The sequence below is a fragment of the Convolutriloba macropyga genome, chromosome 9 (genome assembly GCF_964194025.1).
Source record: "Convolutriloba macropyga chromosome 9, txConMacr16.3, whole genome shotgun sequence".
In the NCBI taxonomy this organism is placed as follows: Eukaryota; Metazoa; Xenacoelomorpha; order Acoela; family Convolutidae; genus Convolutriloba; species Convolutriloba macropyga.
The window spans coordinates 3,290,710-3,306,262 of record NC_134476.1 but is presented as its reverse complement, the minus strand read 5'-3'; the positions used below and the strand labels follow the sequence as shown (position 1 = coordinate 3,306,262).

Genomic DNA, 15,553 nt, shown 5'->3' with positions numbered 1-15,553 from the left:
ACATTTCCACAAAGGAGCTTTTCATTATATAACTATTATGAGCATCTTTTGTAAAGAAAACTCATTCATTTATTCTATCCATTTGTTCATCTATTCGAAGGCAATTTATTAAAATAAAAAATAAAAAAGATTGAAACAAGCGGGGGTTAAAAATTACATGACGTGTTATTTATTTAGTTTTTCTGAGCAAATTCGCTTTTGTCAAAAACAACTAATTATGAAAATAAATTTGTCGGTAAATAAAAGCACAAAAAATCATTCAGGTTGTATTTAACAATTAAATAGATTAATCGCGGGCGGGGTCAAATTGTCACAAAGAAATGGATCTGAAGTAACCAATAACGATACCCACAAAAGCGTTTTTCAGGCAGAATTAAATTGTTTTCATCAGAGAACAGTGAAAAGATTTTTTTGGTTCGAATTTTGTAAAGATGTATTAAATGTTACGTAATGTACGTAAATGTAAAAAAAAATTGTAAACATGATAATTTGTCTTGGTGTTTAATTTTGCAAATTTTGGCTCTTCTTACTATGGGTCCCATAGAAGTATAAACCCTTTATCTTGTATTAAAGACGAAGAATGGGAGGTGGGGGGGGGGGGGAGTGGGCTTTAAGTGCGAAAGAGTTCCAATTTTTTGCCGTAATCTATTATATTGTCATATTTATCGGATTTGATAATTTTAATTTTCAATCATTTATAATTGAGTTGTAAAAGTAATATACTTGTTCAATAAGAATTAATTTGATTAACTGAATTTTTGCGATTTTTAGGGGCTTCAATTGGGAACCAGACAAAAAAGGTAGTCTCAAATTATATTTTAAAAATTTTAATAAGGTTTTTCTTTTTTTTTGCGTTTCATTTAGTGCAAATGCGAGAACACCAACGTTTAATATTCAAGATCAAAATTTGTGTCGTATAATTGAATAATTTCGTTTGCAGCTGAAATAAGTCTTCAATTTCTGAATAATTAGAAGAATAAAATGTTTCCGCTTTCACTGCTATCTGTGAAAAATGTTTTGCAGCAAAATCTAAACAGAAATTGACTCCGGGAATTTTCGTCATGCATGAGCTATTAAAAGTTCTCATCAGAATATTTGTTACGTGAGACGTTAACGATTAATTTAGGTGATAAAACACCCAGAAAAAATGGAATCATTCCAGTTTGTATGACTACTGCGCACGTATTGTCGTAAAATAATAAATAAAAAGCGTTCATGGTTCGATTTTTCGCGATATTGCAAAAGTTCGCGTTTATATCGAGAACAGGACCAAACACAAAATGATCAGACAAAAACGGGTGAAGTTTTTAATATAACAGAAATTTTGACAAGATTTCATTCACGAAAATTTGCCCTTAAAAAATTCGTTCGAAATTAATTGAAATAGTCCTAAACTGAACGAAAATGCAAAAATTAAGACAACCATGATTTGAGGAACCAAAAACTGCGTCTATGATTCAGTAATGAAGACAATGCGATTTTGAGCGACTGTGGTCAGACACTAGAGTAAGTGGCGAACTTACAAACAATCACCACATTTCACAGCTAGAGTTTGTAATTTCACCGCTAATCTTATAAAAAGTGCAATGCATATGTTTTACAAAAAGTAGAGTGAATTTGATTTAAATTCAAACAAATATGCTAGATTATACTCAGAAGTGGCGCAGTGGAAGAAGAAGTTGCTGACACGCAGGAGGTAAAAGGTTTGAATCCGTGCAAGGAAGGTAACTGTCGAAAGCGATAAAATGATGTGCATTGTTGTTTTAAGTTTTATTTAAGTTGTACTATAGCGATGAAATTACATAGCTTTAACGCATTCACCGCATTTCACAGCAAAATTATGTACAAAATTTGCTGTGAAAAAAAAACAACTTTTCATCGCTTATTTTACAAATTATTCCGATTTTTTTCTCAACCTGGGTACAGAGGAAAACCAGAGATTAAAGTTTCGGTAAGCAACAGTAAGTTGAGTTTCAAATGAAATCGGTTCAAATTGGTTGTATCTTCATTCCTTTAAATTAAGTATTTGCAGAATTTTAGAGCTTCATGATCAATTTGAGCAATTTTCACGTGCAACTCAACTTACTACAGCTTGACGAAAACGGGCAAGCTTTACCAGGTTGATTTACCGGGCAAGCTTTACCGGACCAGTTTTTTCAGGTTTTTTCACATTGTTCACAGACATAGTTTAATTAAAACTCTATCGGGTTGTTAATCAGATAATTAGTCTCTTTGTGTGTTTGCACAGGCTGACAATTGGGACAATGTTTTCCAACCTGTTATTGTACGCTTATGAAATGAAAGCTGTCGATGACCCGTTTGTATCCGATCGAGCCCTGTCTCTGGACCATTTCTACCTGCCTCTCATTAGAGGAAGAAACCTCAGTTTCCAAATAATAAGCCCCAATTTTCTGTTCCTCGCATCAGCGGAACCCACTGATAAATGGCCGCAAAAACTTATCATCACCGATGAGGGAGTTTTGACAGGTTTCGTTCAGTCTGTGCGTAACCTTAGACATACGGGCGAAGAATCTCCGACCATTGACGGTGGCTTGATAAAGGTAAATTTTGTGAATCGCTCTATATATGCTCATGAGTTCTATACGCCATATTTCAACATGCGCAAAATTCCGGAAACACCTTGAAACTCTCAAGTACTCCGAATGGTTGCAACCTGTCTCCTGTCCTGGCAACACCTGAGCCAGTGAACAGTTTACAATATTCTACAGTTGTATAAATGGATCGATTCTGCCCCCCGCCCCGTCCACCAAATTTTTTCATGTCCCCCCAATGTTTTTTCATGCCCCCCCCAATATTAAATTTTATGATTTATATAGCACGTTATTGTGATAAATTTAGCACGCGCACCTTGGTGGCGTAAAATTTATATACCCACTAACCTGGGGGGGGTAGACAGACTGAATAAATCCGTTTAAATTTGCTTATAGCAATCCTACAGCTTGTCAGAAATAATAAGGCAGAACAGATTAGGGATTTTTCCCATTTCCGTGCTACCTTGTTCTATTGTGATCTCTCAAATAATAAAGTTTAATTTAGCAAAAAAAATAATAAAGTTTAGTAATGAGGTTGAACTTGGCCCTTGAAGGTCCAAAAACATTCAGTCCTTTGAACTAACCATGATGTGAACATTTCCACAAAGGAGCTTTTCATTATATAACTATTATGAGCATCTTTTGTAAAGAAAACTCATTCATTTATTCTATCCATTTGTTCATCTATTCGAAGGCAATTTATTAAAATAAAAAATAAAAAAGATTGAAACAAGCGGGGGTTAAAAATTACATGACGTGTTATTTATTTAGTTTTTCTGAGCAAATTCGCTTTTGTCAAAAACAACTAATTATGAAAATAAATTTGTCGGTAAATAAAAGCACAAAAAATCATTCAGGTTGTATTTAACAATTAAATAGATTAATCGCGGGCGGGGTCAAATTGTCACAAAGAAATGGATCTGAAGTAACCAATAACGATACCCACAAAAGCGTTTTTCAGGCAGAATTAAATTGTTTTCATCAGAGAACAGTGAAAAGATTTTTTTGGTTCGAATTTTGTAAAGATGTATTAAATGTTACGTAATTTACGTAAATGTAAAAAAAAATTGTAAACATGATAATTTGTCTTGGTGTTTAATTTTGCAAATTTTGGCTCTTCTTACTATGGGTCCCATAGAAGTATAAACCCTTTATCTTGTATTAAAGACGAAGAATGGGAGGTGGGGGGGGGAGTGGGCTTTAAGTGCGAAAGAGTTCCAATTTTTTGCCGTAATCTATTATATTGTCATATTTATCGGATTTGATAATTTTAATTTTCAATCATTTATAATTGAGTTGTAAAAGTAATATACTTGTTCAATAAGAATTAATTTGATTAACTGAATTTTTGCGATTTTTAGGGGCTTCAATTGGGAACCAGACAAAAAAGGTAGTCTCAAATTATATTTTAAAAATTTTAATAAGGTTTTTCTTTTTTTTGCGTTTCATTTAGTGCAAATGCGAGAACACCAACGTTTAATATTCAAGATCAAAATTTGTGTCGTATAATTGAATAATTTCGTTTGCAGCTGAAATAAGTCTTCAATTTCTGAATAATTAGAAGAATAAAATGTTTCCGCTTTCACTGCTATCTGTGAAAAATGTTTTGCAGCAAAATCTAAACAGAAATTGACTCCGGGAATTTTCGTCATGCATGAGCTATTAAAAGTTCTCATCAGAATATTTGTTACGTGAGACGTTAACGATTAATTTAGGTGATAAAACACCCAGAAAAAATGGAATCATTCCAGTTTGTATGACTACTGCGCACGTATTGTCGTAAAATAATAAATAAAAAGCGTTCATGGTTCGATTTTTCGCGATATTGCAAAAGTTCGCGTTTATATCGAGAACAGGACCAAACACAAAATGATCAGACAAAAACGGGTGAAGTTTTTAATATAACAGAAATTTTGACAAGATTTCATTCACGAAAATTTGCCCTTAAAAAATTCGTTCGAAATTAATTGAAATAGTCCTAAACTGAACGAAAATGCAAAAATTAAGACAACCATGATTTGAGGAACCAAAAACTGCGTCTATGATTCAGTAATGAAGACAATGCGATTTTGAGCGACTGTGGTCAGACACTAGAGTAAGTGGCGAACTTACAAACAATCACCACATTTCACAGCTAGAATTTGTAATTTCACCGCTAATCTTATAAAAAGTGCAATGCATATGTTTTACAAAAAGTAGAGTGAATTTGATTTAAATTCAAACAAATATGCTAGATTATACTCAGAAGTGGCGCAGTGGAAGAAGAAGTTGCTGACACGCAGGAGGTAAAAGGTTTGAATCCGTGCAAGGAAGGTAACTGTCGAAAGCGATAAAATGATGTGCATTGTTGTTTTAAGTTTTATTTAAGTTGTACTATAGCGATGAAATTACATAGCTTTAACGCATTCACCGCATTTCACAGCAAAATTATGTACAAAATTTGCTGTGAAAAAAAAACAACTTTTCATCGCTTATTTTACAAATTATTCCGATTTTTTTCTCAACCTGGGTACAGAGGAAAACCAGAGATTAAAGTTTCGGTAAGCAACAGTAAGTTGAGTTTCAAATGAAATCGGTTCAAATTGGTTGTATCTTCATTCCTTTAAATTAAGTATTTGCAGAATTTTAGAGCTTCATGATCAATTTGAGCAATTTTCACGTGCAACTCAACTTACTACAGCTTGACGAAAACGGGCAAGCTTTACCAGGTTGATTTACCGGGCAAGCTTTACCGGACCAGTTTTTTCAGGTTTTTTCACATTGTTCACAGACATAGTTTAATTAAAACTCTATCGGTTTTAAGTCAATTTATACATATTTACTTAGTAATTTTGCGATTTGTTAGTGTATTTTGTCGATTAAAATCTGAAATCTTTAATTTGAAAGCTTAACAGCTCTGTAGTCACTAAAAAAAACAACCTAACCATCTGTTCTATGAAGGCGAATAAAATGAAGTTATGTTGTTGTTTTCAACTTGAAGTTTTCACGTTTTAACGTAAATCAAACTTACTAAAAAAAACACTGAAAGGGCACATTGTGCTCTAACTAAGCTTTTCGGTACCTCAGTGTAGAAAAGCCCAAGTTGATCCTTATAATGAAATTTTTTGAATCGTGAAACCTCATCTATAATTTTCTTTTGAAAATTGCCAACCATCCTAATAGTTCTCGCCGAAATTCAACCTGATAAACTTTGATAAGACATAAAAAATCTCGTTATCTCTTGCATAATTTCAAATATCACGCCAAGAAATTGAAACGCCAAATTTTCGTGGTGAGATTATGTCAAGGTAAATAAAAAAATTGATGGCTGTTGAAAACATCTTGGAATATCTTGATAGGACTTTTTGTTTTTCGTTGCCTCATGTCTTTTGATATTTCAATAAATTATCAAGCTCCTACAATAAGAAGGTTTTATTGTTATACATAGATCATTAACGGTTGCCAACATAGGTCAGTAGGAGCCTAAAACATTTTTTGTTTTATTGCTGCGACTTCATACCATCTTGTCTCCATTAATTCGCATGTTCTCAATTTGGATTTTCTAAAATTTTGAGCTCAATTTCGCTTTTAGGTCATTATAACCAACTTGCCAATATACCCAGTGCAAATTTTTCCAATGGCATTTTACCCAATCAATTTTAATTTACCTTTTTGTTAATATTACCAAACCGGCTATTTAGCCGACTATGTAACTAAATGACCGGTGGGACTTGACATGAAACTATTACAACCGAACATCGGATAATTGAACGAAAAGATCAAAAGAGCATTGGTTAAGTTGGCATTGGGTAAAATTGCATTGGGCAAATGGCAGGTTGGGTAACAGGACATTGGGTAAAAACAAATTGGGAAAAATTTATGATTTCAAGGTCACCTTTAAGTGCAAAAATCTTTAGATTCAGAACTGCTCAAAAAAATCTTTTCACCACTTTTTGTTGATAAAATAACGCGCAAAACTGAACAAAGTTTCATTCAATTCTTTTGTTCACAGATCATTTAAAATTTTAGAGCAAGCAAAAGAAATTTCTCCAAGACTTGAGCTGAACAAGCGGTAGAAATATTATCATCGTCATCCTTCGAACAGGTTCCAATAACAGCCTTGACTTTGCTAGTAAGTGCCACAAAATTGCAAAATGTCATAAAATTCCCTCTTTCGTTTCCATATCTCTGTATCGCACTTCCGATAACTGACCTTGGCAAGTTGATATCCAGATTTTCCAGCGCATATCTAACGTTTCCAGCGGACATTTTCCCACCTTTAGCGTATTTTGTAAACAGGCTTTTGCATTTCTCGTAAAAGTGATACAATGTCATAAATTCATTGAAATCAAGCTTGCCAGTGTTGTCTTTGTCGAAGAGAGCCATTATTGCCAGAGCGTGGCTTATGTCTGCTTTCTCGTCACTCGGTTCGTTTTTAGTTATGACCTGAAATAATGTTATAAGTTCTGGAGCTGAAATATATTCATCAGAGCCAGCTAAAGCGTCGAATGTCGGTCGGAGCATTTGGACCATTTTGGAATCTTCATTTTGATAGTCAGAATACGCTTCCAAGTTCTCATTTTCGTGACCTGCCGATGACAAAATTTCGCTTTCCATTTCTGCTGTTCTGTTGGACGACTTTTCAGTTAGAACGCGTAGGTAAAAATATCCCTCATAGTTAGGATCTACCGTGCTGGGAATGAGAATGTAATTCCCAGGGGGGAGTTCAACAGTCTTGACAATTTCCCGAATGGAGGCAAAGTATGAACTAACAACCGGGCGGTTATTCATGAAAAAGTTTTGAGTCATTCTGTCGTTTCTGATATACCTTTCTGCATCGCTCGTCAAACTGTAAATTGAAAACCCGATTTTCAGTTTTGGATTCGAAAAACCTCTTGAATATTTTTGCATAAGAGCCACTGTTAAGGTGCATACATTGTCGGCATCGTCTGTGTCTCTAAGAGTCACTTTATACTGTGGGTTAGTGTGAATTGTGTTCACGTATTTGGAACTACCCCCCGCGCTAACCCCCCTTACCCAACTACCCTCATATTGTGAGAGTTTTAAAGTGAGGCTTTCGTCCATAGTGACGTCGGCTTTATGACAAATTGAGACCCGCACGTATTGACGACAGAAATCTTCAAATGACATCCAGAATTCTCCATCATGGTCGTATCTCAGTCCCAGTTGTTGTTTCTCGCTATCTGATATTTGATTCCATTCCCGTGACCCGTCACTCCAGGCACCCCTCCATTCTCTCTTGGTTCCCCAAGGATCCCTGACTCTGATCAGTTCGGTCCCTCTCGCAGTGGCAAATCCTGTGACTGTGTACGCATGTCCACCAGATATCCCGCTGCTCAATGTTCTCCCTAGACACATGGTTTCATTTAAAACTGTAAGACGCACCCCAAGTTCGAAGTATTCGTAAATGATCAGACAATTAGCAGGTGAAAAACAAGAGGGGGGAATAAACTGAGTTCTTGCTAACGGTCAGTCATTTAAGGGCCATTGGGTGACCATGGGCGAATGATCCCCAAATTGTCTGATCATTATCGAGCAAATGAAAATAGTGACCGAAATGTCCGACAAAAGTTATCAAAAAAGATTTAAATATAGCCGGCAGATTGCCGGAAAATAGCCGCGATAGACGCTTGTGGCCTACCATGAATTGAAACAACTAAAGAAATAAGATTGACAGATCGACCACCAGCTTTTTAATAGGCCACTAGACTTTTTGGGTTGGATTTGGACTGTCATTTTTTGAGACACATTTGCTCTACAAGGAACAAACCCTAATGGAGGTTTTTCCAAAATTAATATTCGATATTAAAACTCAAATATATTTTACTCAGGAATTAGGGCATATAAGTTTGGCACTACTTAGATGCACACTATTGATCTTTAAATGTTCATAAAACTTAAAGTTCCATAAGTGAGTTCAGAAGTCTTTTTTTTGAGTGAGGTAAGTCACGCAATTGACCTAAAAGCAGAAATGACGTCACGAACACAAATTTTAACTGCAAAGCAGTAGAAGTCACTGAAGTCATTGAAAAAGTTAATTTCAAGAAGTCAAGGTGAGACAGAACAAAAATCTGTTACACGAAATAAAAAACATTGCAGGACAAGTCCTGACGTACAATTCAATGAATTTTTATTGACTAAACAAGAAAATAGACCTAGAACGGACTATGAGTGAATTGGAAAAACAATTTTAAAAAAAAATTCAGATAAAAAAAAACAGAACATCAATGTCAAAATGTCGCTAGCGAGAACAAAAAACCACCAGCGCGAAATGTAAGTTTGATTCTAACAAAAAGCTAGGCCTAGGATGAACTATGAATGGATTGGGGAAAACACTTAAAAAAAAGCCAATCCGAAAAATGAGAAGAAAAACTAGCGAGAAAAAGACATTTGGTTCAAACGAAAAACTAGGCCTAGACCGAACTATGAATGAATAGGGAAAACAAATTAGAAAAAACATTCGATCCAAACAATCGAAAATAACAGTAAAAATCAAAGGGAAATTGCCGCATGTGAACAAAAAACCACCAGCGAGAAAGCGAATTTTTGTTCAAACACCGTTTTCTCACTTTACTTTAAAATAAGCGCGAAAAAATTTCATGCCGCTAAACGACTCCCCTTTTCGCTCCATTTCCTGTTTCGGCGCGACCAAAATTAGTACTCCATTTTACATCAATTATCATGAACGTGTGACAAATACAAATGTGCCAATACAATTCAAATACTTTGAATTTTAAAAATTCTTTGAATTGTAAAAACTAGAAAGGCAATTATAGCTGCCTGGAACTGCTGCTTTGGCTAAAAATTACTGTTTCTCATGATGCCCGCACCATGTAGAAGCAATTTTCTATTTCCCTGATCAGATCCGCATTTCAAAACAGTAATGAATCTTTAAAAAGCATTTTGTTTTTCTTTATGAGAATTTCTATGTCACATTTTAAAATTTATAGCCTGCATTTATCCCCTTTTTGAGTCATTACTTGACCCCCCCCCCCCAACTGAGCATGCGTTGAATTATTTTTGTTCTCAAAATTTCCACCGATCAATTCTTACTACCCTCTATCTCGCCATCGTTAATTGCCGACTGCCATCATTCTGACCAGCGCTAATTGCCGACTGCCCTCTATCTGGACAGGGCTTATTGCCGACTGCCCTCTATCTGGACAAGGCTTATTGGCCACTGCCCTCAAACTGGCCATTGCTAAATACCGACTGCCGTTTTAATATAATAGCCATTGAGCAAATACACAAAAAAATGCCGTTAAAATTTTTGGGCTTAAAACATAAAAAAGTCTTATTCACATTGAAGTTAGGTTTAACAAGCAACTTTAGCAAACTAAGCACATGAAAAACATGCTAATGACCGTTTAAGGCTTCTAATTAAACATAAGGGCTACTGGGTTTTACCTGTTTATTTTATTCTGAAAGCTGAAATTGATGCAAAAACGTGTGAGAGAAAAGTACAGAGCGCCGATACATTACACATTATTTGTGTTCGATAAAATTTGGGTCGGACAAAGAGATGGCTGAGAAGAAGATGGCGACTGTTAAGAAATAATAGTTTTTTTACAAAAATGTTTTCATTTTATCTAATCATTGAATCAGGATTATATCGCTTATTCACATGCTAATTCATTATAAAAAACTTTATTTCTCGCTTTTCCCCTAGATTGCGCTGTAAACCTTAAGTAATTTCACAGTGAGGCATGTGTAAAATTGTGGTTTGTAGTTCTCTGGGGCGCAAAAATTATGCAACATTTATGCTGGGGAACACAAACCAAAAAGGTCGAAGAAACCAGTTTTTTTTGAAGAATCATTAAAAAAAGGTCTTATTTTTGCGATATAGCTGTGCATAAATTATATGCAAAAAGTTATGCTCGAAAATTAGCGAATTTCTAAAAGCGATGTTTACATTGTATACTACTCCATCAGTTCTGCTGGAATAAGTTAAAACCCATTCACTTTTGGATGCTAAATGTCAAATAAATTTCTGGATCTATTCTTCGGACCCCAGTTTAGTGGGAAAATGACCCCAGTTTAGTTTTATGACCCCCACGCGCACTTGCTTTGTTTTAACATTGGAACGTAATATATATAACATATAATTTGTGAGTTTATTGGTTAAAATTTTTTTGTAAGGTGAGACCCGATTCAAAGACTGAATTGTTCCTGTGAACATTGTGACGTGTAATCGAAAAAGAGCAAACTATCCTCTTTATTCGCAACTGGTACAGAGAAGAAAACATTCAGATTTTTTTGGGTCTAATTGACACTATCACAGAAGCGCAACATGCTTAACACCGAACCAGCAAGTGCTTCAATAAGCCATGTTAATATAAAGGCTCTGCCGATAATGGTCTACCCACCATTTATGCACAATAAGCACCTGCAAGAATCCAACGTCAAATATGAAAGATCGCCAAAGAATTTAGTATGAGATGAGGTTGTTAGTGGCTTACTAGTGTGTTGTGGTAGCAAAAATTTTCCACGCGCCACATGGCGAAGGAATTTCTCATGGCATATTATTCTTCTGAAAGTTTTCTAGTCTTCAGAGACAATTTGCAAAAAAGTTGCGGCCCACCAGTTTTTTTTTGCAATTATAAAATATAGTTAACGTGCTATATAACATATATTTTGTGAGCTGATTGGTTAAAAATTATTGTAAGGTGAGACCCGATTCAAAGACTGAATTGTTCCTGTGAATATTGATACGTGTAACCGAAGAAGATCAAAATATCCTCTTCATTCGCAACTAGTACAGAGAAGAAAACATGCAGATTTTTTTTTGGGTCTAATTGACACTATCACAGAAGCGCAACATGCTTAACACCGAATCAGCAAGTGCTTCAATAAGCCATGTTAATATAAAGGCTCTGCCGATAATGGTCTACCCACCATTTATGCACAATAAGCACCTGCAAGAATCCAACGTCAAATATGAAAGATCGCCAAAGAATTTAGTATGAGATGAGGTTGTTAGTGGCTCATACAACCCCATCTCATACTAAAGTCTTTGGCGATCTTTCATATTTGACGTTGGATTCTTGCAGGTGCTTATTGTGCATAAATGGTGGGTAGACCATTATCGGCAGAGCCTTTTTATTAACATGGCTTATTGAAGCACTTGCTGATTCGGTGTTAAGCATGTTGCGCTTCTGTGATAGTGTCAATTAGACCCAAAACAAAATCTGAATGTTTTCTCTGTACTAGTTGCGAACGAAGAGGATATTTTGATCTTTTTCGATTACACGTATCAATGTTCATAGGAACAATTCAGTCTTTGAATCGGGTCTCACCTTAAAAAAAATTTTAACCAATAAAGTTACAAAATATATGTTATATAGCACGTTAACTATATGTTATAATTGCAAAAACAAACTGGTGGGCCGCAACTTTTTTGCAAATTGTCTCTAAAGACTAGAAAATTTCAGAAGAATACTATGCCATGAGAACATCCTTCGCCATGTGGCGCGTGGAAAATTTTTGCTACCACAACACACTAGTCAGCAACTAACGACTTGATCTCATTCTAAAGTCTTTGGCGATTTTTCATATTTGACGTTGGATTCTTGCAGGTGCTTATTGTGCATAAATGGTGGGTAGACCATTATCGGCAGAGCCTTTTTATTAACATGGCTTATTGAAGCACTTGCTGATTCGGTGTTAAGCATGTTGCGCTTCTGTGATAGTGTCAATTAGACCCAAAACAAAATCTGAATGTTTTCTCTGTACTAGTTGCGAACGAAGAGGATATTTTGATCTTTTTCGATTACACGTATCAATGTTCATAGGAACAATTCAGTCTTTCAATCGGGTCTCACCTTACAAAAAATTTTAACCAATAAACTTACAAAATATATGTTATATAGCACGTTAACTATATGTTATAATTGCAAAAACAAACTGGTGGGCCGCAACTTTTTTGCAAATTGTCTCTAAAGACTAGACAATTTCAGAAGAATACTATGCCATGAGAACATCCTTCGCCATGTGGCGCGTGGAAAATTTTTGCTACCACAACACACTAGTCAGCAACTAACGACTTGATCTCATTCTAAATTCTTTGGCGATCTTTCATTATTGACGTGGGATTCTTGCAGGTGCTTATTGTGCATAAATGGTGGGTAGACCATTATCGGCAGAGCCTTTATATTAACATGGCTTATTGAAGCACTTGCTGGTTCGGTGTTAAGCATGTTGCGCTTCTGTGATAGTATCAATTAGACCAAAAAAAATCTGAATGTTTTCTTCACTGTACCAGTTGCGAATAAAGAGGATATTTTGTTCATTTTCGATTACAAGTATCAATTTTCCCAGGAACAATTCAGTCTTTGAATCGGGTTTCACCTTACAATAATTTTTAACCAATAAACTTTTAAAATATATATTTTATAGCACGTTTACTATATGTTATAATTGCAAAAACAAACTGGTCGGCGGCAACTTTTTTGCAAATTGTCTCTAAAGACTAGAAAACTTTCAGAAGAATACTATGCCATGAAAAGATCCTTCGCTATGTGGCGCGTGGAAAATTTTTGCTACCACAACACACTAGTCAGCTACTACTGCATAAATGGTGGGTAGACCATTATCGGCAGAGCCTTTATATTAACATGGCTTATTGAAGCACTTGCTGGTTCGGTGTTAAGCATGTTGCGCTTCTGTTATAGTGTCAATTAGACCCAAAAAAAATCTGAATGTTTTCTTCTCTGTACCAGTTGCGAATAAAAAGGATAGTTTGCTCTTTTTCGATTACACGTCACAATGTTCACAGGAACAATTCAGTCTTTGAATCGGGTCTCACCTTACAAAAGATTTTCGACAATAAACTTTTAGGTTAATAAAAAAAATCAAAGTTGTAGAAGTGGGTTACATTTATCCGCAAAAAACAGTAAAATTGAAGCATTTTCCACAACATATTTAAAAGCTATTGCAAACCGTTATAACTAACTTTTCATCTTCTATAATATTGAAAGATGATGATATCCCTTTTTGACTTTTTGACCTGCTTGTACATTATTTAAATAAAAATTTAGAACTTTTATCTTTTGCCCCAGTGTACGTTATAAACCCTCAGTAAATACCCTGAGTGAGTTATTATGTAACAATTTGATACGTAATTCCACTGGGTGCAAAATTTATGCACCGATTAAGCTGGGGACACAAGCTGAAAACGTTGAAGAACAACCGAGTTTTTGTTTTAGAATCATTTATATAAGGTCATCTACTTTTTTTAAAGCCGTGCAATTTTTAGATGATAAATGCACCGTATGTGCTGATTTAACACCTTGTGAGACCTGTTAGAAGTATTCGCGAAAAATAATGAGTTTCTAGAAGCGATGTTTAGATTTTATACTTCATCAGCTCTGTTGAAAGAACTTGAAATCGATTCACTTTTGAATTCTAAATTTCCTTTAGATTTTGCAGATTCTTTAAGGTCTAGGATCTTCTCTGACGTATGCCAATCTTTTGCCATTTGGCCCCTGCAAGAATATTGATATCAGAAAACACTTAGTAGCCACTAACAACTTGATCTCATATCAAACTCGTTTGGTGATCTTTTCGTATCTGATGTTTGATTGTTGCAAGTGGCTATTATTCAAAAAAAAGATGGGTAAACCATTATCGGCAGAGCCTTTATATGAACGGGGCTTTTAGCTGAGTTTGATAGATACATTGAATGGTTCGGTGTTAAGTAAGCAGCGATTTAATGAAAGATTTTGATCTCCAAATGAGCGTAAAAAATCCCTTTTGAAAAAGTCTTTGCAATGTTTTGAAATAAATAAAATCAAAAACTAACTAAATCGATTCAATTAATTGTGTGAACTCTTCATGCGCATTAATCATTACGTGGCCAAAATTTGAAAGGTCAAGTATACATACCTAATTTTGCTCGGTTAATTTCACGTGCCATGTTTTAAGATTTGAGTTGTGAGCATGTGTGGAGACGATTTAATAATTTTCTAATTTTCTTCGAAATTAGATACATGGATATTCAGATTGACCAATTAGATGCAAAGAGAGTTTTTGGGACTAGCGTGAAAATGTTTCAGTAATTTCTAGAGCCAAAAAAATCAGGTGTCAATTAGACCCCCAAAAAATTCGGAAAAATTCCCTCCAATACCAGTTGCGAATAAAGACGTCAATTCGCATTTTTGCGGTTGATCCGTATTATTGTCCACAGGTCACTTCAGTCACAGGACAATTCAGTTGTTGAAATGGGTTATGTTTATCTGTACCTTATTTTAACTTCATATTTCTGCATAGCTCTATTTCATCGTTGAAAATGTTGCTTGTTTATAATTCGTGAAAAATGGGGGAAAATTTTGTCACTCAATTCAACAGAATGAAAATTTTATTATAATTGCTGGCAAGGTGATTGCGCTCGAATCCACCTCTGATCAGACTCAAGTGCTCTCATTCCACCTTCCAGACCCTGTAATTTCGGGCGCACAACGGTCATGCGTGCGCTCGAAATGTTCTGGATCAGGACGATTTCGAGCGCACACCTCAGCCTGGATTTGCCAGTCGGGCACCATCTTAAGCAGCTAAGCAGCTAGTTTAAACGTCGTAAATGCATCTCCTCTCTATTCAATGGAAGAGGCTTAAAAATTCACCCCGAGTTGAAATAATTCGAAATCAAGACAGGAGGTCTGTTAATTATAGTTTGCCAAAATTTGCACGCCTTCTCTTTACTTTTTTCATGAAAAACGATTTAGTTTGCATACTAACATTTGTTTTTGGAACTTGTTCCGCAACACATGAGGAAATTCCTTTCGAGTGCTTTCTGTAATCTCTTATAAAAGTTTGTTGGTGGATCTTCCGTGAAAATGACCTCTGAAATTCCGCCTGTAAAATCAGTCAATGCATCTGCTGTTTGGCCTGCTTCTATGTAAACGTAACTCTTGAACAATTTCGCGTAAGCTTTTTCTAACAACGGACCCCACATTTCTCTCCCTTCGCTTGAACTGACGAATATTAGTTTCCCATTTTCTGTCGGT

General features: G+C 35.4%; 1 protein-coding gene across 1 annotated transcript; it reads right to left on the bottom strand.

Moving 5' to 3' along the window:
• Positions 1-6,457: 6,457 nt before the first annotated feature.
• Positions 6,458-15,553, bottom strand: LOC142345964 (calpain-B-like). The gene is made up of 2 exons (XM_075398430.1): positions 15,285-15,553; positions 6,458-7,900 (listed from the first exon to the last, which is right to left on the bottom strand). The coding sequence occupies exons 1-2, from the start codon at positions 15,499-15,501 to the stop codon at positions 6,549-6,551; spliced, it is 1,569 nt and encodes a 522-aa protein (XP_075254545.1). The 5' UTR covers positions 15,502-15,553; the 3' UTR covers positions 6,458-6,548.